Source organism: Colletes latitarsis, chromosome 6 (assembly GCF_051014445.1).
Source record: "Colletes latitarsis isolate SP2378_abdomen chromosome 6, iyColLati1, whole genome shotgun sequence".
In the NCBI taxonomy this organism is placed as follows: Eukaryota; Metazoa; Arthropoda; class Insecta; order Hymenoptera; family Colletidae; genus Colletes; species Colletes latitarsis.
Genome location: NC_135139.1, coordinates 8,643,347 through 8,668,436, shown reverse-complemented (window position 1 = coordinate 8,668,436; position 25,090 = coordinate 8,643,347). Strand labels below are relative to the sequence as shown.

The window sequence follows — 25,090 nt, the reverse complement described above, 5'->3', positions numbered from 1 at the left end:
AAACATTCCTCACAGCGCGGTCCATATTTACATATATACATACATGGTAGATACATTTGTCTCAAGACAATAGATGTCACGCGTCGGTTTATTTCGTACATATTAAGGTAGTTCGCGTACTACCTTATCGATTTTCAGTTATTCTTAACAGACTGCAAAAGGTGTTACAGTTGGTTTGCAAAAAATTCCTGAAGAAAGTTTAAAAAAACATACTTTACGCTAGAATATTCCCTTAACTGAATCGTTCGAGTCTCCACGAAATCCCCGAACAACAATCACCGTCTCGCAGGTCATAAATCGCGTTATGTAATGAGAACAACCCTTTCGGCAATTATTAACCGACCAACAGTCCCCCGACACCCGACGAACGCGAAGTTTCGAGGGCTCGAGTTCCAAGGAGTCCTAAAATTCCCAGGATGTGAGAGCGGTGCCATCGGTCGTACGGGTGGTAAGCTGCGGACGCGAAGGGGCAGAGAGGGGGAGCTATAATATCCTATGGCGGCTCGTCAACGGAACACTACGGGCACCAGCAATCGCCTCTGCTTTCGATTTTGCCACCCGCCGACACAAGCGAGCACAACCGTCCAGCACGGTCGTGGTTCGATTCACTTGGGCTTTCCCCAGCCGACCTTACACCGTCTACGACCTCGTTCTCCGTCTCCTTCGTCCTTTGACTTGTTCCTCTTTCTCCGCGTAGCTGTCATTCTCTCTCCCTTCTGTTCGCTTGTTCGGGAACGGAGAACTCAGACAGCCAGGTTTGCACGTGCGTGTGCAGAGGGGTCTTTCGACTGACCCTGCTCCAAGGGTGGAGCTTAAAATAAGGGTGGTACCTCACGGCTTACCTACCCCATCGGGAAACAGCATTGGGGATGAGATGAAAGCGAAGGAACAAGCGGTAGGAGGAGAAACACGCCGTCGGAGAGGAAGAGAGAAGGACCGAACCCCCGACACGAGGTCTTCCCGAAAAGAAGAACTTCGCGTGTCGTGCACTAGTCGTAATTTAAGTGCGACGGACACCAGGTCGTCGTACGTGCTTCCACGTCGAGGTCTCGACGTTCAAGGTCGCGACAGAAATCGAAATTTCGAGATCGAACCTTTTTTTCTGCGACGAACAGTTCACCGTGTACGCGACCGGGTAAAAGTGTTAGGATAAACAAGAAACAGACGGAGAGTGGAACTCGTTGAGGAAACTTTTGACGTAACGCGTGACACGTGGTCAGGGAAATGTTGTGACAAGAGCCATCATCGATATCTTCGAATTATCCAAGTGTCGCGTACAGGGCTCTATGGTAGCAATCGTTCGGCGGGTTGATAAAACTCGAGCGCGTCCACCGGCGCGATAGAAGATGGCGCCCATGGTTGAGAATCATGGTTGCAGCGTCGTTTTAGGAAGCGATCCTTATATCGGTAGCTGGAGGCGTAAACAAGCTCAGAAAGGTACAGCAGTTTTCTATCGGTTGATTCCTTTAGATCGAGACCTTCTATATTTGAATGTCTTTCGCGATTACGCGTTGCAACATCAATGTGTTGTGAGTGTGCTTCTATTTTTGAAAAGTGAAATAAAACTATTTGTTTACGATCAGTGATCTTTGATACGTTTTTTCTCATTTTCTGTTTATCAATATTTCAATTCTTTTTGACAAAATGTTCGACACGCATGAAAGAAATTCAGGCAGGCACTTGCTATTAATTCTATTTCAGGGAAATGGGTTTGCAAACTTGTAGACAAACGCGAGGAATTTGAATCGTTCGTTCTTGCCCAAATTAATACATATTTATCACGTGTTCTGTAAAGTAGATTTTTCTCAAAATTGACCATAGTTGTAGTGTCTAATAATAAATTTCCATACTGATTTCATCCCTAACGAAAAGAATTGTCCAGCATTTAATCAAAACTAAATGAATTCGAATGTGATGAATCCTCTTACACCTCCAAACATAACTCCATCGATTCAATATTTATTCAAGAGTTAAAACAAAGAGAAATTAAGAAATGTTGGCGCAGTCAAGGAATGCCTGACTGAATTCTTCTCATCAAAATGAAGAAAATGTTTGTAAAAAAAGAAATCGAAAACCAAGATTCCATTTCACTCCTTTTCAAAAAGCATCTACCAAACAACTTGACAAATGACATTTACTATAATCATTCCTTCAGCACGATAATTTTAAAATAGATATACGATATGAACGTTTTACAGTCGACGCTAGAATTTATTCTTCCTGTACGACCAATTGTAAGCTTCTTTCTGAGCCTCCAGACTCACATTTTGTCGGACTTGTTCGTTCCACAATTGCGGAGCGGAAGAAAGTTTCACGAGCTTCTTTGTGCCACGAGGAGAACAAACGATGTTTAAACGTGCATTCTGAGAATATAGAAAATAGGTGTAACTGAGCTATACCTACGATGTTATGCATATTACCTTCTCTGTAATGCTTCTAGGTACCGCGGCAATATACCGCGAGCCTTCTGCGGTTCTCTATCTCCTTTATTTTCCCCTCTTTCTGCTATCGGTCCAGTAAAATCAATTGAACCTAACAATTCTAAATTTCCTCATTTACATGACATTTAAAAATTTTATAGTCATAGTCCAGCATAGTCGTTTTTAAAAAAGGTTCACGGTATCCATGAGTCCCGCCATTCTTTAATTATTTAGAGAGTGAAAAGAGGTACAATGTACAACGTATCAGAAACCGAAAACCGATATATTTTCAAAAAGTAATATGTAAGTTATAAAAATTGTGACTAAAATCGCATTACGATCGCGAAGAGGCTGAAAATGTGTAATAAAATTTATTCGTAGTAGTATGTCATTTGTACAATCATAAAATACGCTTTAAGGTGGCATTCTAGTGTGAAGTGCGTTTTTCTAAATATTCTTGTAGAATTTTTTGCAAATACTACAATACCATTTGCAGTCAAATTCACAAAATCTGTTTATACATGTTTTAGTGACATTTTAAAATTTTTTGAGCGAAAGAAAGTTAAAATTGGTGACACTGTATACTCTCAAACATAGTCCATGATCCCGGTCATTCTGTTTGAGATGAAAAGACGTGAAAGATTCTTAATTAGTATGTGTTAAAATACTAAAACAAAAGAAAAAAGGTCGATAATTTAAAAAATGGCAACACTCTGAAGACTTTTTTCTTTTGTTGTGATTACCAGTTTTATATTATCTATAATTTATATAATCATACTAGTGGCCTAACGATAACTTTTAATTTGTGATTCTTTTTTCTTCTATAATGGAACATTTACCAATCTTATACTGGAAAATGTAATGAAATTGTAACGAAATAAGTACCTAAATATAGTAAATAATAGTAAATAATAATATAATGAATAAGTAACTGCAACGTATAAAGTCGTAATCCTATTCGCGAAGACGACCATAAACATTCGACGAATAACGAATAACTCGTATTGTATCCAATATCATGGAATTATGAGAAAGGTTTGCATAAAATTTTCATTTCTTTTCTAAGAATTAATAGTTAAAAAGCATTTTAGAGAAGTTTACCCAGACGGAACAATAGTATCGACGTGTTGGTTTCTACAAAGTCAAAGCACATTCTTACACGCCTCGCGAAATGATATTGCAACCGACTCGCGCAATTGGTGACTGAAACGACGGTGCAGGAAAAAAATGCATTATTCAAGCGAATTTCCATCCGTGAGAAGTCTCGGAAGATGGGTAGCTACGTTGTTAGGTTGCTCTCTTGCCGGCGTTTTAATGACGGTTTGCTCCCTTTGCTTTCGGTTCTTATAACGAGGAGCTTCGACGTCGTTACGCTTTTCGCACTGTATCATTTCTCGGCCACGATTCATCGATCGCAACATTGGCAACGTTACCAAGAGAAAATCGTTTCTCGACACGATCGCTGAAATTTTCCGTTTCCCCGACGTATTGTTTACGTTCTGTGTCGATTCTTTCGTTCGACAAAAATAAACGCCGTTTCTCGAATATAATTACGTTTTGACGATTTTCTGGTCGATCTGGTTCTCGATGGAGCGTGCCGCAGTGCGAGGAAAAAAGGTCTCGACGCTATAGATATTAATGTGGCAGAACCGTGTCCTACTTTTGTAGAGTACTAACTGGTAGACGCTGAAGAAGCAATTAGTGAGTTCTCGTGTTCCCGTCCCTTTTCTTCCTGCGAAACTTCTAATCTCTCTGTTATCTTACGACCCGCTAAATTAAACCATGCTAAAGCGAAAGAATTTCGAATTCGACCCTGACGCGACAGTTTTATTTACGGCTCGTTTCTTTTGTTTACAGGCTGCAAACCCACTTCGGATAATCTAGATATGAACTCGCACAATCATCATCTTAACAATAATTCAATCCTTGGTACGTCCGGCCCCCAGGAAGCCAAGATGAAGGACAAAAGCAAGAATGCAGCGCGTTCGCGACGCGTGAAAGAGAATCAAGAATTTTTAAAGCTCGCCGAGCTGTTGCCGCTTCCGTCGCCCATCACCAAGCAACTGGACAAGGCCAGCATCATTCGTTTGACGACGAGCTACTTGAAGATGCGAGCGGTGTTTCCGCACGGTAATATATGAACAATCAATTCGTTGATTACTAATATCGTAGTGGTAAATATAGAGTGGGTGGTAAATCATAGTACAACTAACTGGGAAGAAATTTTGAAATACAATTCTTTCATTCGAGGCTTCGTTTTCGAGATCGAATTCGAATTATTATATATTTTACTAGGCGGTTGTCTTTGTCAGTGTTCACCGGCTTGGACCGTGACGCGAACGTTATCGAGGGAGGTATGTTACCTTTGATCGATACGATCGCATTGCAGGCGAAAGTGACAAACACTGAGACCGAATGAAATAGAAATATTCAACGTCTGTTTATACTACAGGTTGGAAAATCGTTCAGAAGTCAAAGTACATATGCAGCCTTTTTTTACAAATGATTCTCGTATGATAGCTCAACTTTAAAATAGAGAAGGTTTTTAATAATGTTACGCATTTTAACACATTCACCAACAACCATCTATTCTTTTTAACCATTTGCACTATAAAGTCACCCCTGGCGTGACAAAACTATTTTTCCCTAAAACTCTTAAGTCAATTTCTTGAATGAGGCTTCGTTAAAAAGTTATTAACAGAATTAAATTAAAAAATTTCAAATTTTTAGAATTAAAGCGATAAGATATATTAAGGGCAGAATAGTTTATGGGTGAACAAATTACATGTAACGCAAACCGTGTTAACCAGGAAGAATACAATAAAATCTGACAATCTCCCCTATCATCGTTACAGGAGACAAGAGAACATTTCGGTTACTAACGAAATGACTTCACTCGACACAATTAGGCCGCCTAAAACTTGCGACAGGAAACCTTTTTTACATATAGTAGATTGTTTTAAAAAGTACCATACTTTAAATAAATATAAATAACAATAAACTAAATATTCTCGTATTTTGGTATACATTTTTTTCTGAACAATCATTTTGTTAATATAACATTAAACTTCAAATAATTAGAAGCAATTACTTCATACCTAACATATGATATCAAAACCACAAAAATTAAATCAGAGTTAGCCGAGAACAAACTAGGAAAACAATTATAGTGCAAAGGGTTAATTGTTTTGCATCTTTTTAGTGCGTTCTTCTTCCTTATTTTTAAACTTCGTTTTCCATGTTTTCAAGGCAGTTTGGTTAGTCTGATGTATGGATGTTTAACCCCTTAACGTTCATGCCCGAGTCTGACTGACGGTTTAAGGAATGGTAATATTTGTTTTCCTTCAAATTATACGTTAGATACAACATTGTAATTAACAAAAACCGCATTTTTATATAACTTAGAAACAAATCCAATAATGAAAACTGATCATTCTTGGTTAACCCGAAAAATATGAGCGTTGAGGGGTTAATGACCAAGCTTGCAACGTTTACCTCGTCGATAAAGTTCCAAGAATTGGTGGGGATGACCTCGCGAATAATATCGAGGGAAACAGTAGCGAACATTAGCAAGAGACTATTGTATTTACAAATATTAATAATGATAGGATAAGTTTCTCTGTTACAAACGCAAGTCTAATTTTTGTAACCAGAAAAAATGACATAAATCACCTAATCTAATATTTCACAAACCATCCTCACCAAAGTTAAACGGATTCGATGGTATTCTTTCAAGAGATAATTCAGTAGACCTCTTCACTCTTGATTGACTGAGGACCAGCGTAGAAACCGCTTGATAATAGGAAACAAATCGATTAGTTTGCCACGCAAACGTCTACGTGTGACGGAACCACGTGCCGGCAATAAGGTTCACTTAGCGGTAAACGGATGAAACGCTATTCTTTGTTAATTCAGGCACCGGACACTTAAGCGCAAAGGGCAAATAGTATCGGATGAGATGGATGTGATTGCGCACTTAATGCATTGTTAGTCCCTGATGCTTTGTAAGCAAAGCATGGGGGCTGTTATAGTGTTACAATGGCTCCTCCCGTCTCGCCTCCCTTCTTACGACATCGGTGAATTGAATTTCAAGTGGCTGCATCCCTCTAGAATACAGCCGCGTCTTTATTCGTTGGGAAAAAAAGAAGCGGAACGAAAAAAAGACACGACGCCCTCCCTGCGACACTTTAGGGGTGTCTTTTTCACTCGCGTAGAAAATTAGCGCCGGAACGGGTAAACGAGCGTGAAATTGTTACAAATTTTCACGTGAAAAGTCGGCAAACGATACGGTCGACATTTCCTTTTTTATTTAGATTCTATAGGTTTTCGCAATTTTTTTTAAATTATTTAAACACCAGAGGCGATGTTATGTTATATTTTTGGGACTTAAGAACTTTCAGACCGAATTTGACGATTCGTCGAATTCTATGTTTACAATTTATTTTATTACCGTCAGTTTCGAAACAAAGAACTCACTTTTATTTATTTTTCGTGGGAAAAAACTTTTACTTTAGGAATATTTTTTAAATATGTTCTCTTGAAACAGATGTTTTAGAATTCTTATAACAAAAGTTCCATAGAAACAGTATTATAGTTCTTAAGAACTTAGAATATAGTTTCACATTTTTAGTGTTTTTAGGGATTTTTTTATAAAAAAAAAGTATAAGTTTCTTAATTTCCACATTTTGAGTACTTATTTATTTATGTTCTACAAATCTTCAGTAATCAAAACTAACTAAATTATACGTTATCGGACAAGACCCGCGTCAAATGATTAAAATCGTCGTTAACGATTGTCGCAATGCAATGCCATCAATAAACGATTCTCTTATGGACTTCTTGCGGCAGGATTATCGCGCGATAACTATCCTATTAAATTTATTATTAGCGCGGCGTGTCGATAAACGCGATATCTGATAAAATTTAGCGAACAGCACGTCGCTGACGAGATGCCAACGATCAAGCCATTTTCCGCGAAATTTCACGCGGCTGCAGAAAACGCCTCTGTAGCTGCAACCGTGCTGCACGCGGCTGAATGTATTGTAATTAATGCGCAGACACGGAATACTTGGCTATAGGCTTAGTTACACGTTGAGTATGAAACGTCGCTAGAAACATGTATATTGGATCGTCAGGATAAGGAGACAACGTGTCGCAATATGTGCCATACTCTCAGACGAGACGTCTTTCTTTCCGCCATCGATCATTTTGGAATTAGACACCCCTTTCGTTTCGAAATATTTCGAAAGATTTTGGATCGAACGTTTCATCGACGTGTTTCACGGTTGGAGGTCTTTTATTTCAAATTCTTCATCAACTCCAAAGAGATTGGATTTATTTTCTTCCGCAAATATAACACCGTTCCATCGTGTTTGTCCTTTAGAAATGCAGTTCTTAATCTTTTTCTTTGTTTATGTGTGACGAACAACTGTACCATTGTAACAACTATCTTTTTAATTTCCATCGTAAAACTCGGTGGTCAATTTAGGATCTAATTCAGAATCTTTCCTGAAAAATCGAATCAACTCGATCTTTGCAAATATAATATTTACTGAACTCTTATTCTAATTTAACAAATTTTCAAATTCCTGGAATGATTTGCTTTTTTCCCTGATGGTAAATAATTAATAATCTGGTCTCGAGTATGTTATTTTCGCTTTTAACAGTAACAAAAAAGGAGTGGCTCACTTTTTAATTTTTATCCCATTTATTAACAAACAGTATACTGTGCTAATAAAATATTCCATTGTATTTTGTTAGTCGAGCTTCAGAAAATTGGTGGGAGAAAAGATTCACACGTTGCAAAATAATTTTTCAGGTCTCGGAGACGAATGGGGTGCCGCCCCACCACCTATCAACCCCCTAGAAACTGCTATCAAAGAACTGGGTACTCATATTTTGCAAGTAAGTGGATTTTGCTTATGGTTTAAATCTCCTCAAATCAGTATAGTGCAGCATATTACAATATAAGATAAAGAACATCAGTTAAAGCACAATATCAATAATTAGTACAAGCATTGCTTAAGTTTATTAAACGTTTGAAACCATTGAATAATCCAATTCGACTCTGAAGTAATGTAAAATAAAATTGTCAAGGTCGAAACAAAACCCCTTTAGTTAGTTTAATTTTAATTTAACCTAGTTTACTTTTAATTTTATTATTTTTATTATGATTAGTTATTCCTTCGATAATATTTATGTTAAGAGTTACTTATATCTTTAGGAGTATTTTCTGCAATGATTGGAGGTTCAGTGTCAAATTCAAATTATTCAATATTAAGGGCTTTTCAATCAATTTCATATAAAGTTCAATTATTTTTAATATTGTTAGTATTGATTATATTAATAGAAAGTTTTTCACTAGTTGAATTTATATTAAGAATATGTTAAATTTATATATTAAATATAAAGGAAACACAAAATAAATAAATTTAACGTATTTTTAATATAAATTCAATTAGTGAAAAACTCTATTAATATAATCAATACTAACAATATTAAAAATAATTGAACTTCATATGAAACTGATCGATTGTATTTAATCTATAAAAGAAATACAATTAGTAATAAGAAGCATGCACAGAATCAAACGAAAAATAGTTATACTAAAAATTTGTTAAAATTGACATTCCCCCTTTTTCCTATGGGCTCTTCAAATATTATTTGTTTAGCTACAAATATTAATTGCAAAGAACGTGAATCTCAATCTAAGTTTCCCCTGATATTTCAATTCTCTGTTTTCGTAACGATCTTCGTGACGTTGACGTGGCGACGAGGCGTTGGAAATTTCAAACTGAGAATAATTTTGTAGCATCGATTCTGATTGACCGTTTCTCGTTTCAGACCCTGGACGGTTTCATATTTGTCGTGGCGCCTGACGGCAAAATTATGTACATAAGCGAAACGGCCAGCGTGCACTTGGGACTATCGCAGGTCGGAGATATCCCTTCCTTTACTTAATTAATAATTAATAATTTCACGTAAACGCAACGGTTACCGATCATTTATCACGCGATTGTACGCGTAACTGTTTTCGCGAGTGGATTGCAAACTTTGAACATATAAGATCGAAGTTTCGCGTATACTCGGAATCCGCTGACGTAAAGTGTCGATGGGTGCAGGTGGAATTGACGGGGAACAGCATATTCGAGTACATCTACCACAGCGATCACGATGAGATGATGTCGGTCTTAAATCTGCCGCAAAGTCCCGCTGACCTCACGGGCTTCAGTTTCTCACCGCCAAATTCAAGAGGCGAAATCGAACTAGAGCGTGCCTTTATTCTGAGGATGAAGTGCATCCTGGCGAAGAGGAACGCTGGACTGGTCACGGAAGGATACAAGGTAACGCAGCGTAACTTCTTCAAATTATAGTCAAACGTCGGTTCACAAACTTAATTTTTTCCTGAAAGTCGCTCGATATTAGTTTCTCCATAGGATTTAATCTAAAATGGATTATTTCGTTTCTGGACTCCAAACAATTGCTTATTTAACTGTTTACAATAGTACTTTACGCACAAGTTCCTAATACAGAATCAATGGAAACCATTAAATTATTTACTTTTTTCTGTCTCCTGGCACCGCTCGACTTTGCTTCAGGCCCAGTTTGTAACTTGAGACTCTTTGTTTTTGGAAAATTTGTTCGAACCGTCCGTGAACCGAAGTTTGATTGTATTTTAATTATTAGGTTTAACGCGATCGCCATCACGCGACAACTAGAGGATACAGTAATGATTCTTAAAATGAACATTTCTCCGGGGTCGACATATTCATCTTTCGTACAGCAGAGGCGAAATTCAATACCAATATTTACACACAGCGGTGTCGTTGATCCTCGACATTCACGTTTCACTGATGTACATTTTAAGAATCATTACTATATACAAATCGTTGCCGACACTCCAGCTTTCATTATTTTTTAAATGTCGTCTTTCACGCTTTACTGGCACACAAGCAGGATCCCCCCTGTTAGGAGGGATAGAAATGTCCAACTTACGAATCACGCCTGGGGGTCATTTTAAGAATCATTATTGTAGAATGAAACCTCTTTAACCGTGGCTTCGCGTATCAGTGATTTGTCACATTAAAAAGAAAACAATGTGGACGTTAAAAAAGTTTTCCATAATATTTGGAATTGCTCAAACCTTGATGAACAAAATTATTGAATACAAACCTCTTGTGAAACGAAGCGTTAAAGTTACACGAATAATTACGGAAGTATTAAAACCTTTGCAATACCATTATAACCAGTTAAAGGAGAGGAAACAATTTTCAATCACTATATCTTTATAAAAAGTTCCTGTGAAAGAATTTTAAACACTGTGGGTCCTCAACCATCGACATCCTCGTTGCTCGATGAACCAGGTTCATCCAAAATGGATCATAATTGCTACATTTTATTAGTGGATATTATTATTAATTACGTTATTATATAGGGTTTAGTATTATTCGTTTGGATATGGAGGTTTCATTGTAGTTGCCAAATCTGTGACAATTTCATGCATTTTCTATCATATATGAAAAGTTAAATAGTTTTAAAGAATCGTAAGAAGAAAAATAAATTGATAATCACGTGTTCAGATCACGATGTGTTCAAATACTACAATTCCTTATTTCAAAAAACATTACACGACATTGGTAACTGTTGAACACTGGAAACATGTAATCTATCCAACAGAAAAAAATGGTTTCCTGTTCTAAACCAGCAGTACTGTAATTTAGATAACTTAGCAAATCGTAAAAAAGATCAAATTTTTTTAAGAAGAATGACGAACATATACATATGATCTATTTAAGATAGTGATTAAGTGGAATTAAATACGAGGAAAAGTATTACATATTTGATTTCCACTTTCTTCATGGCCTAAACTTGGATAATGTTTTGAAATAACTAATGTATGGTCCAATTTTAACTCTATACTGGAATTTCAAAACAATCACATTTTAGAGCTGAATAAATGTAAAAATTGCAGTAATAACTGCTGGAATGAATTTAGTAATTTCACAATTTATCCAGTGTAAGCGACTCGTGACGCCAATTTAACAAGATAAATTTAATATAGTATAGCTTTGCACGAAATATTAAAAATATCAAGCAAGGAAAATTTTTAAAAATCTCAAATTATAAAACTGATCTAAAGTAAACAATGGTTAAATAAAAATAATTCTTTTTTATATATGAGCTAACTTTGAAGTTTTATTTAAAATAGAAATGGAAAATGCCTATTTGTAAAAATATCACAATCTTTTATTCCCCGCAACGTTATCAGGAAATAATCGAAATATCAATTTATTTTTAATAATAATTTTCAAGTAGAATATCAAGTAAACTAGGAAATAGCAGACACTTTAATAAAGCTTTGAAATTACAGTGTTATTGTTTAGATAACGAATAAATTTCTATTGTTGTCTACAAATACAATTTTAGCTATGAATTAACTAATGCCTTTTTTCTTTAAATCATTATCATTTTATCGTTTTAATAACGCAAAAAGATTTGTAATTTCATCTATTAAATGCATTATTTTGAGTAAAGAATTATAATTTTTTAAATTATTTCATTATAAAGAAATGTGATTTAAAAAATTACTATTATTTATTTAAAAAGTTGAAATGGGATTATGTGATATTTGAAATAGTATTTGAAAAACAGTTATTTCAAAAGTGCCCAGATTTGTGTATGACACGCCGAGTCTCGTGAAAGACCAATGTCACGTATTGCGTATTGCATGACAACGATGACTTTTTATTTTATTTTCGTATAAACAAGTGAAGTATGAACATGTCTGTATTATTCAGAATATTCAGCTTATCTATTTAATACATATTATTCGTAGATAGGTAAAAACATACACTGCAATCAATAACGTTTTCAATTATTCAGAAAGAGAGAACATTTTGAACGCTGTTACATGATAAAATAATGATACTATACTGCTCGAAACATTTAGAAGATTGACAAATTTATGAATCATTGGACAAAATGAATCTAACTTTAGAAATAACAAATAGGGACTTTATTAAAAATCAAAAAAATCAATGAAGTAGTGTATTTAGAAAGATTTTTCAGGTATTTTTCTTCTTTTACGTACAATTTTGAAACAAAATTTGTAAATTAATTATGCGGCTAGTCTAGAAATTAAAACTTAAGGAATGTTAGAAAATTACTTACGAAACTTAATTCTATTTAAAAATCTCTAACGTATATGCTATATTTTGCTTAAAAAATCAGGGATTTAGAAAATACAGATTTTTTTTATTTTCAAGGTTCACATTTGTAGATTTTAAAAATAAAAAATTGAATAATAACAGAAGTAACTGTGTATCTTCGTTGAAATCATTAAAACACAGACACGTCAGAAAAATAAGCTGTTATTTCCTTTCATCTTACATTTTTTACTATTATCATTAGGAACTACGTTTTGTTAGGAGTAAACATTTTTCGATTACTGTCAAATAACTATGATCGACTGAACAGACATACACTGACACTGTATTTTAAAAAATAATCAATCTCAATACTTCTTGTGTTCTTAAGAGAAAGCAGTTTATGAATGTTTTCATATTTTTCTAAAGACTATTTACTATATGTAATTTTCATTTTATATCATACCTGATTAATGTCCTCATAAAGATAAGAGAAAGAAAAAAATTATTAATGAAGCACGTATGCTTATAAAAAAAAGCTTTATTTTGTGTATTTTGATTTTAATATACTGATTAAAAATCGTTTTACTTTTCCTTCTGATTACATTTGGATATGGTGATATAACACAAAGGATATCAAAAATTATAAACTTGATAATGAGAATTTTTCCACGATTATCCGCAAAGCGAAAATACGCTACAATTACAGTTTATTGGCTTTCATAAATCGCGTAATATTCGCGACAAACAAGTCGTTTAAAGCCAATCCGTGAGGGCCAGAAAAGAAGCCGAATGACGATTAGCATAACGCCTAGATTGCTTGCACAGGAAATCATAAAACGAATAAAAATTCGAATGCTAAATAAGAGATAAGGAATGGCGAGCTAAGTAGGGACGGCATTGTCCTGGTCACGTGCGAGTCGAAAAGAAAACGGCCACCAGGTAGATGTTCACTCCTCAAATTCACTCCGCCTGCATCCGTTCTGGTGCAATAAAAACATCGAACCGAGTGAATTTCATATTCGGAATATGGAAATTTACGTCTGCTCCGTTGGAAAATGTTCACTGTTCCTTTGTGGAAATTTTTATTTCGGACAATTTTGTTTCTTCCTCTCGATTCGCTTAACTTCTTGTTTCTCTATGCTCCGAACGATCACTTCCCTTTTTCAGCTTCCGACAAAACAATGCTGACGCGTCCAATTAAATCCTCAACAATCTCTATGCCGAACTCAACTTTAAAGGGCTACTGAATAAATTAATTAAATACTTAATAAATTACCTACATATCATGTTTGATAATAGTTTCTCTTAGTTTGTAGTAAAAAGATTACGAAGTATTTTTGCTATTCGTTCAAAATTGAATTATTTTATTATCTGTTTTTAATTTTAATTGTAATTTGGTTGAGTTTTTTCTCATTTTTCTCATTTATTTATGAATAAAACTTTTATTGTACTGAAACTTTTATTATACTCATTTTGGCACAAACAACAAATTTCACTTTTTCGGAAATAAAAAGAAATTCTAATTAAACAGAAACAGTTATTCTGCTTTAGAAATGTTAAAACTTCTTTCAAAATATTTTCATGATAATAACACTACAACAGGCAATTTTAGAACAAATCTAGATGAAATTGATGTTTTGTGATGTTTCTAAAGGAGACAATGCAGATAATTCTGAATTACAAGCAAGTTTCTTTAAAATTGAAACATATAATACAAAAAGAGTCGACTTAAGTATAAATATACTTATTCCTCTATATGTATCCTGTTTTTAATTTCTTAAATAATGCTACTTGAGAACATAATTGAAATTTCTATATTTTTCATTAAAATATTTCTTAAGAAATATAAGTTCTTCCAGAACTTTTATCAATCGAATATAGAATAACTGTTCAAATTGAATTTGTATAACAGAATTAAGGTATTAATGTACTTTAACTTCAAACAAAAAAGAAATAATTCAAAAGTTAAAAGTATAATAAATAACGTTTATTTATAGAAGTTTATTGTTTCATTCAGCCTCTACCTATAGTTATCGTATACACCATTAAAAGAAAAAAACAATGTTTCAAGATAAACTCGTTTAAAGTTTCATAATGTAATATCTAACCGTGTATACTGCTGACGATAACAGGATATAACATGCTTAATAATGAAAATTTCAATAGAGCTAAATTTCATATTAGTTCAAAGACTTCAAAGTATAATTTTATGGATAAATTTGTTCGAGTTTTGCTCAATAAACATTTATAAAAACAAACGGCGTAAGAACCGTCGCTTATGGTCCTTTTCAAATTAACAACATAAATTTTTTTACAAATATATGTGAAATTGAAGAGGAACCTTACAGAAATATTAAACAAATAAAAACTTCCTAAAATTTTACAGTGAAATTCAAAGACTTAAAAAAATTATTTTAAACGATAAGTCTTTAAATAAGCTTTTTTAAGGAAAGTACGAAATCTTTTTTATGAAGACTATTATCCAAAACCCTGCATTAATATCTTTTTGCCCCGTAGAATTATAATATGCATTTATTATTTAAGTACTAATGAATTACGATACCAAATTTGAATTTCGCGTGATAATTTGTTTCTAAAACACACGTTTCTAAAAACGACTCGTTTTATCGCCTGACAGTATGAAACCCTTAAGTCTTGCGACACTGAAGTTTAACGCGTTAAAGACGGAGCTAATTTTGTTTAATACGTTTCAATAAAAGTTCCTTAAAAAAGTGTAAACATATTATTTATATTATATGCACTCCGCAGTTTTAGACAATACAAAATAAAGAAAGGAAAAAAAAGAAAAATAAAAAAATGATTTATAAAAACTAATATTGGTTAGTAAGTATATCTACTATGAGAAGGTGATGCAAAGTGAGGTAAATCGTTCGACCAAGTAGTCATATGCTAACCACTTTGCTCGAATGGACATGTTTCTAGAAGGGGTTAAATAAAACCAAAAATTTATCATTTATTGTCTAACTCTATTATGTCAGGAACACGAGGCGCATTATTATTCACGGCTGACCCGAATTACTTTCATCGATCCGATTAAATCCATCGCCGGATCCAGATTTCGCCAACACTCGGTAATCTGAATTTACGATCGTTAACATCTCCGACAATTCACCGAAATCAGGAAACCCTCGTGTTTGTGGATTGCCTCGTTTCACCAAATGTTCGACATATGTCGTGGCAATAACGACGTCCCGATCGTTCTACTTAACACCGGAAGGGATGGAAACGTATCGGGTTGGAGGGAGGGACAAGAAGGAAGGGACCTGCGACACTTTGCACTTGCTAACCAAAGGAGACAGCCCTCGAGAAGGAAAATGTTTGGCAAATAGCTCGTTCAAGCCCGCAGTGCTATGATGACCGTGGCTCTCGACGAAATCGTACACAGAAGACCCCAATAGGCGTCGAGCAAAGTCATGAATGCAACCCCTGCGAGCTGTTAGGCGTGCCCCGAGGGGGCGCAGGGGGTGCACAGGGGCCAAAGCAGGTTTTTGTATGGCACTTAGATGCACAAAGACCGAATCGTAGTTGGCTTAACTTTGTGGAAGTGCGAGCACGCGTTTTCACGGATTTACGTGTATTGGCAGAGCTCGTCGGTTGGACGAAATGGGATTAACATAACTGAAAATGATGAAATGTAAACGGAAGGTAATCGTTTTTTCGATTGCTTGAATTGTTTGACGTAAAAAGTATAAGAGCAATGTAATATTGGTTTTTCGGTGTGAGCTTTGCACCGTGTATTTATTTTTAACGCAATGTTTCAGACACTGATTCGTAAATACATGTTCATACTTCAGAAGGCTAATCTATGTGTTAAAGGAAGAATGTCATATATACTTTATTCGTAATACGTTATTCGATTATCCCTTATTTTATCGATTGAAATTCTTTTTAATGGGTGCACAATTTAATAATGTCAATCTACTAAAAAAGTTAAACAACATTTTAACGAAAAATCAAAGTTTTATAGCGACGACATAAAAATAGGAGGGGATTGTTAATCCTTCAGTACTATGTTTGAAAATTCAGAACAAAAACCATTTATATGTTAAAAATACAAGTACTCCATTCAAGCCTTATACGGAGTTGAGTAAATCATATGATTGAAACAAAAAACTCTATTTCCGAAAATATAGGTCTCAAAGACCGAGTTAATAGCGATATCCGGTAAAAACACGTAAATAAAGGAAGGTTGAACGAGAAGGGATTAATTATTTTTTATAAAATTTCATGATACTAAAAAAATACTAAATTAAAAAATGTTACTGAATATTAAAAATAATATTACTATCATTATTAGCATTAATATTATAAAATATTATTATTTTTATTATATTATAATACTAATACCAATATTATCTTTAATATTTAGTAATATTTGTTGTATTTTGTATTATGATAAATTTAGTATTTTTTTTAATACCATGGAATTTTATATTATAGTAATAATTCCAAAAAAAAAGCTTATATGGTAAATTAAAATCGATATAATAATACTAATACCAATATTATCTTTAATATTTAGTAATATTTTTTACATTTAGTATTGATTTATATTTTTTCCAGTACCATGGAATTTTATATTATAATAATAATTCTAAAAAAAGAAAGCTTGTTTAATGAATATGATTAAAGTCGGTGCGTAACACCTCGAGCGAGGGTCCCTCGTGAATTAGATAGTCCATCATCAGGAAAGCTCGGTGCACGCGGAGTGTCTCCAGAGTGAAATTGAGCGTAGTCGCGCGCCCTCGTGGCAAATTATTTTCATTCGACGGATATCGCGGCACCCTCGTGTTCCCGTACTCGCGCGTTGCACAGGAATTGCATATGAGAGAGAACAGATATGCAACGCGGGCATACGAACAAGCCTATTTGCTTCACAAATTCCGCCGGCACACTCGAGACGCAGCGAGGAAACGCGAGAGCGCGAATGACGGGTGAACGAGGCTTTTTTTCGTTTCATCGGCCATTTAATTAAGCAGGAATTGTTAATTTGCCAGGAGTGCATCTGTTTCCACCGTGAGAATCCGCACTTCAGTCGCCGCCCGGGGAACCGACCTCGAGTGTCGCACTTATGCTCTATCAGGATTTCTGCATAACGTTAAGAATAATCGTGTGCACATGTGTAACTAACGATAAGTCGTCGTGTCAAGTGTTCCAAGCTTAATTACGACGCTCGGTTTGTATCCCGCCCCCCTCCCTGAAACGTGCTCGTCACCTTTTAATTGTTCCTCAGCCACTAATTAATGTTGATTTCTCGAAGATAACGAACAATTGATATTTTATTATGAATATCAGTAAAAATTGTTATATACGAAATATACGAAAATTATTTTATGAGTCGACAAATCTAAACCCTACACAATAAAATCTAAAAATCCAATTCCTAATATTGCATAAATTACACCAATGCCTCCAAATGTTTTTTCACCACTTTCACTGAACATAATGAAAGTAATCTAAATCCTGGTAAAATGAGAATACAAACTTCTGGATGACAAAAAAAATCAAAATAAACATTGATATAAAATTGAATCACCATGATTAAAGTATCGACTTTGTATGTTGCAGGTCATACACTGTTCCGGCTACCTAAAATGTATCATAGAAGGTCCAGTTGGGCCAGAGTACGAGGATGGTACCGGTAGATGCATCAGAAACGTCGGATTGCTAGCAGTGGGCCATTCTCTGCCGACACGATCCATAACTGAAGTGAAATTACACCAGAACATGTTCATGTTCCGTGCATCGTTGGACCTGAAACTGATATTCGTCGACACCAGGTAAGGAACGAGCGTCATGTATCGTGAACGGCTAACGACGAAACCGGTAGAGATTTTTGACGAGTCATGTTTAGTTGCTCGACGTCTAAAGAGGAGCAGAAAAAGGGAGAAAATCGACGTCGATCGAAACAGGCTAGATTATTTCTGCCGCTGTAATTACGGCTCGGTGTTAAGTTGCGCCGTCGATATTTCGACGCCAGGGGTGAAAGGGTCCTGGGTCGCCGGCCATTAAAATCAGTTTCATGTTACCACGAACGTGGACGGTTCGCTTTATTCTTTACTTTTTCTTTCCTTTTTTTTTTTATTCGCTTCAAATAAATATCCATCATGGACAGGGCTGTATCATGGCAGGATCGTAGGCATGTACACACTGGCAAACGAACACGTGGCGGTGTATAAATACCAGAGGTAGCGCGGGATGAAATTTTATACGCGCCTGGAAAATCGATTCCGCCGACGATGGTTATGTAAACGACGCACAGTAGGTGAAAATCGAGGAAACCTGACCAAAACTCACCGCTCGGCGAACAACCATGAAATTTTATACAGGTTTCAATAATTACAGTCGAGAAATAATTCGAAAACAATCGATACAAAAGTTTTTCGGTTTCAGAGGGTAAATACAATGATGAGTATCTTTTATATGTTGAGTGTTTCCAAGGTTGTTTAAAAGTCAACTTTGTCTTTTGTAAATAAAAAGTTATATATTTATTTACAGATTCTTATTCCACGAGAGAAAAGAACAAATCTTTATATGGGACATTTTTTAAACGCACTTCATATTAAAGAGATATTTAATAAAATCGAATTAAATGATAGTATTATGGGACTAGTATTTATTGGTAGTAATTTGACCGATGATATGTATTTGGAAATGCTAGAAGAAATACTTATATTCTGATCATTTAAGCTTTTGAAAATCTGCTATATTTTCATCAAGATGGAGCACCCCATACGAGGTGTTCGGCCACCCCTGGGAAAAATTTTAATGGGAGATTTTGGAGGCCAAAATAAGACGAAAATCAAGGGTACTACTCTGTTGATTGAGGCTTCGTTAAAAAGTTATAGAAACATTTCCGACTACACAGTATATTTTCGGTAAAGAATTTTTTTCTCGAAAGTACGTAGGATTTCGGAGATAAGTGTATTGACCAAAAATGATTGTAATTGACCCCTGCAACCAAAAATAATTTTTCCAGAATTATTTGAAATTTTTTAATTTAATTTTTTAATAACTTTTTAACAAAGCCTCAGTCAAGAAATTGATATTCTTGATTTTCGTCTTATTTTGGCTTCTATAATCTCCCCTTAAAATTTTCCCCAGGGATAGCCAAACACCCTGTATATAATATTAACAATTCGCTAATGGTTAGATAATAAGTTTTCAAGATAATGGATTGGTACGACCAATTGGTAAAACTAATCGAATGGTCGTCAAGATAGTTTAATCTTTGGTCACTAGATTTCTTTTTTATGGAGACAATCAGTATTTGTAGTGTTTCAATTTAAGAAAGCAAATACAAGTGCACATTGCACTTGCATCGTTGCAACAAAAACATTAACTATAAATTGATTTCTAAAATCGAATTTGTAAAGGATGTGTTCTAGCAGGCAGAACTTACGCAACAATCAACTCTATACACATTCAAACATAATTTAAAATTGTAGTTGTCACTAAAATACTAGCGTACTATCAAAAATACACTTTTGATAATCACTATGAGCGTCAAGAACTTCACTTTGGGAGTACCGTCACTCCAGAAACAGACAACTTTAAAATGAGTTGTGACAAACAGTGACAAACTTATCTTCATTTAATTTCTGGTATTTGTTAGTCAAGTAAATAACAAAAACAGTTATAACGACTATCCATTTTAAAGTTTTGATCAGGTTTTCTTGGTTCTCACAAAACCGTGTAAAAGTAAATAAATGTAAATATTTGGGAATGTTTGTCCCCGTATTAAAAAATACTGTAACGACGTGTATTTTCTCCGCTTTGTTGCAGGGTGGCCCAATTGACAGGGTACAATCCACAAGATCTGATCGAGAAAACTCTCTATCATTATGTGCATGGATGCGACACGTTCCAGCTAAGACAATCTCATCGAATATGTAAGTACTGGTTTGCAATAAAATTTGAATTAAATAAGTTTTAAAGGGTTAGACCGACAGAGCAAGTCACACACTTATCTTTATCAGTTTATATCACGTATTGACTTTCGATGTAGGTCTTCCTTAGAAGAAACAACCATATATAAAAATAATTAATAGAGATGCATACGTCACAGTACTTTCAAATACGAATATTTGTATATTAATTACAAAATTTATGGTGTACATTAATAATCTCGTTTACGTATGAATACAAATATCTTATTTAAGTTCTTCTATATTAGAAAAGACAAAAGAAATGTTTATTTAACTTTTTTTATTGGAATTATACAACACTACCTACTAGTTTTTATTTCTTCTCGTGTATTATACCAATGAAAGCAGATCAAACTTGCTGTATATTTTTTATTCTGTTTGAACTCCTATATCATCCCTGTAGAAGATGAAATGTATACCTGTTACACCCTGTATATAATTTCACTGAAGAAGACCAAAGTACTAGGCATTTACTGAATGAAATAAAATAGGTTTTAAGCGTATTAGCACATACTTGCACGTTTAGTTTTCAAATTATTTTAAATACTATACCACGGAGGAAACGACTACATTAGTAAATCAATATTCAAAATTACATTTTTTAACGGTATAACATGACAATACCGTCAAAATTGATAAATATCATGGGTCAATATCAGTTTGAATTTTTGATTATTTCAAATAAAATAATTCGTCTTTCAAAAAGTTAAAATAATAGAAGAAAAACATACTTCCACAGCTATTAAACTTTGATGTCCAATTCATTAATACAAGTAGATCGTTATTCATATTTTTCTGTATCAAATAAGATAATTCTTCTATATTTAAAATTATAAATAAATGTTTTGTGCAAGAGTCGAGAGGTTTTAGATATTGGCATCGTATAATATAAGATTTCAGTGGTCGTAAAAGAAATGACATACGTAATAAAAAATATATAATATTAAAATGTGGTACTCACGATGAAAATACTAATTGAGTATGACTTCCTACAGAAAACAATAAAAGAATGTATTACACATGAGAAGATTATCGACTTCTGTGAAAATAACTTAAAACACTTTATTTGTGCCACACAGTATAACGTACAGTATAATTAAACGTTAATTATAATTGAAATAATAATAATTTTAGCATATATTGTTTCGTGAAATGATCCAACTTTAATTTCTATCGTGAACAATTACGTTAACATTTTAAATTGAAAATTATTTCGATTTTAAAAGTATTCTAGACTTCTTAACCACTTTAAAGGCAAATCATTTTATTTGAAATGAACAAAAATTAAAATGTCTAGCTACATATTTTTCCAAATTGCTCTTTTAAGTTTGCTTTGTAAAAATATAACTAAAAATATCTTTAAAATAATTAAAATCGAATAGAAAAACCAAAAAGTTGCCAATACGTACGTACTGATATACCAGAATCAAGAAAAATACCGTTAAATTTTTTGTTTCAGTTAAAATCTTTGATTTACGAAAGTCAGTATTGCCCCTAATGAACAACACTCAAATTAGAGTTTGTGTTTCTTAAAAATTCAACATATACAATATTATGTTGATTGTCAATACAGTACGTTTCATGGTCTCGCGTCGTTCTAAATATCACTGTTTTTGGAAAACACCTTGGGAATGAGATTTTTGTGTTACTTTAAATGTTACTAGATAGTGGTAGATAAGTATAAAATGATCAAATTATATTGTTCAGTATATACAAACACCATCTGCAAAGGATCAATCCTATTTGGTGTATCATATCTGAGATAGACAGGATTGTCAACACTAGTTAAAAAACCATGATTTAATTCATTTTTAAGAACGTTATTTACGAGCGAAAAATAACTCGATAATTTTAAACATAGGTAATTCATCAATTATCCGTACAAGGGGAAAGATCATCTACTGACCACTCTCGTAGTATACAATGTAAATTAAACAGTGTTGTAAACTATAATCATCGAAAATGTTGGTATAAAAATTAGAGAAACAAGATTCAGGCTATAAATGTAATAAAGAATGTGTAATTATCTTAACATCTGTTGATGCTTGAGGAAATCACAAGTTTCCTTCACTTGTGATTGGTAAATCAGGAAATCAGAAACAGTTAAAAATGTTTAAAAAAATGTCATACTTTTTCCTTTGGATCAGAACCAGGTCTGCATTAATTTTTGAAATTTTAAAGAAAAAATATATGTAAGTAGAATACATTGCAGTTTGGCTATGCATACGCTGATGAATTCTTCACTAATGAAATATATTACTGAAAATAATATACAATATAAAATAGTATTAGGATTTCTTGGTAATTAAAGCCAAACACTCTTAATAATAATACAAAAAGCTTAACTAATTTTGTCATCTTGAAACTAATTCAACACGATTAGGAGGACTCGACGAAATCGTTGAAATAGATGAGGATAAATTGTGCAAACGCAAATACCAACATGGCCGCCCTTTAAAAGAAATATGGGTTTTCGAGTGTTTCAAATGAGATTCTTGAAGGTTTGTATCAGTCGAGAATAGAAAAACAGAATCACTTTTACAACTAATCAAAGAGTAAACAAGTATGCATGTTTTGTACTAATATATTTTCCTCAATATCTCGGATACTGAAATAAATTTGGTTTTGATATAAAGGAAAAAATTTCTTAAAATATCACCTGTAAATTCACTTGTTGTTGTTACAACAAAAATTAATAATAATATAGAACATGCAATGAAACAACTATGCTCCCTCTCAGATTAAAGTCCTCTCTGACTGTACCTTCCAAGATACGTACAAATTACTAAGAATAGAAAAAGTAGCAATCTCTAGAATAACAATTGAACACGCAAAAACTACTCACTCACACATTCTATCCAAGTAATGTAAACGTAACAATTATTATAGACCACCTACTTCTCCACTACCCGAAAAACAGAACACACCTCAATCTCTTTAACATGTTCACTGCCAGATCAAAACCGTATAATATTCTGCAAGACTAAAATTTTGATTTTAGACTATTGTAAACTACCAGCGTCCGTGAGAAGTTGGCTATCGGAAAATCGAAGCAGGTTAAAACGTTCATGTTTTGGATTAAATTTAATTTTATAAACACTTGATCTGATAAACAGTCAAATGTGAATTTGACCTACACTGCAAGCAAATTACCAGTATACAGTGTGTTTGGCCACCCTTGGGAAAAATTTTAACGGGAGATTCTAGAGGCCAAAATAAGACGAAAATCAAGAATACCAATTTGTTAATCGAGGCTTCGTTAAAAAGTTATTAACGTTTAAAGTTCCGCCTGTAGAACGGCAATATGCAAATAGCTGCGTGCATAGGATAGTGGTTCTCACTCAGCATGAGAAACTCTACTTAGTGACGTATCGGCAGCCTCATAGTTTTGTGAGTGAGAACCACTATCACGCGTACGCAACTGTTCGCAGATTGCAGTCTTACAGGCGGAGATTTAAACGTTAATAACTTTTTAACGAAGCACCAATCAACAAATTGGTATTCTTGCTTTTCGTCTTAGTTTGGCCTCTAGAATGTCCCATTAAAATTTTTTCCAGGATTAGCCAAACAGCCTGTATATTAGAAGACTCGTTTCCAGTGGAAAAATCCAAACGGGTGAGAGGGGGTAGCTGTGAACGAAAATAGGCCTTATTCTCCTTGTTGTCGCGCGTAGTCCGAAAACGGTCTTGGAGACGTCGACGTGGTATCAGAGTGCTCGAAGAAGAGGCTCTCGTGAGGCCAGAAGCAGCTGACGCTGCTTAACTCGACGGCGCCCTCGCTGACGAAATATCCTTTGATCTTTCCTTTTCTCTCATCCTCCGTGTCCCGACTTTCGAGGAGAGGCAGCGGAGCAAGTATAACAGCGCATTTTCCTTCTTCTCTTCTTTTTCTTCGCCGCGACGCTCCGCGCGCCAACATGTTAAAGCCTAACTATGTGCATACGTAGTACATACACGGTGTACATTATTGATTGAACAATGCTGCTACGACGCTACGAGAGTAAAAGAGAGACTGTCTGCGTGTACGTGTCTATGTGTGAACGTCAGCAGCACGAGAGTGGATAGAAAGAAGAGAGATGGAGGGGGCAAGGGATTGGGTAGAAGAGGGCAAGAGAGGAGGAGGCTGTTACTGCTATCACTGTTTGAACAGACTCGCAGTTTCGCGAGCGCAACTCGAAGGGAGCCTGACATAATGCCACTAATGTCTGCGCCTGCGGATTGTACGATCGACGTTACGCCCAAAAATTTTCTTTGCGTCGAGCTCTCTTCGTCGCAATCTCCACCGAGATCTAAATCCACTAACAAATTACCTTCTGCGTGAAATTTCTGTTTATCTTCGAAGAAATTATAAAAGAAGATTGCCTCGACTGAAACGATATAAGCTACGGTAATGATTCTTAAAATGAATCCCATACGCGATTCCTAGGTTGAACGTTTCCGTTCCAACCGGGAGGATCCCCCTTGGAGCCAGTGAAGAGTGAAATTCACGATACGAGTTGGGGTGCCTGCAACGATTCGTATAAAAAACAAAGCTTTTTTTCCACTAATTGTCCTTTTCTTCGGGTTGTCGACTA

At 34.6% G+C, this 25,090-nt stretch overlaps 1 protein-coding gene across 2 annotated transcripts in view; it reads left to right on the top strand.

Annotated features, from left to right (window-relative positions):
• Positions 1-25,090, top strand: part of Sim (bHLH transcription factor single-minded) — a 91,718-nt gene that overhangs the window by 57,609 nt on the left and 9,019 nt on the right. For both annotated transcript variants that reach the window (XR_013079897.1, XM_076767510.1), the window contains exons 2-7: positions 4,278-4,550; positions 8,239-8,324; positions 9,264-9,353; positions 9,542-9,763; positions 18,158-18,369; positions 20,375-20,481. Coding sequence is in view for 1 of the 2 variants with exons in the window: in XM_076767510.1 (XP_076623625.1) it covers positions 4,278-4,550; positions 8,239-8,324; positions 9,264-9,353; positions 9,542-9,763; positions 18,158-18,369; positions 20,375-20,481 (990 nt within the window). In the remaining variant the exon portion in view is untranslated. The remainder of the gene's footprint in view (positions 1-4,277; positions 4,551-8,238; positions 8,325-9,263; positions 9,354-9,541; positions 9,764-18,157; positions 18,370-20,374; positions 20,482-25,090) is intronic.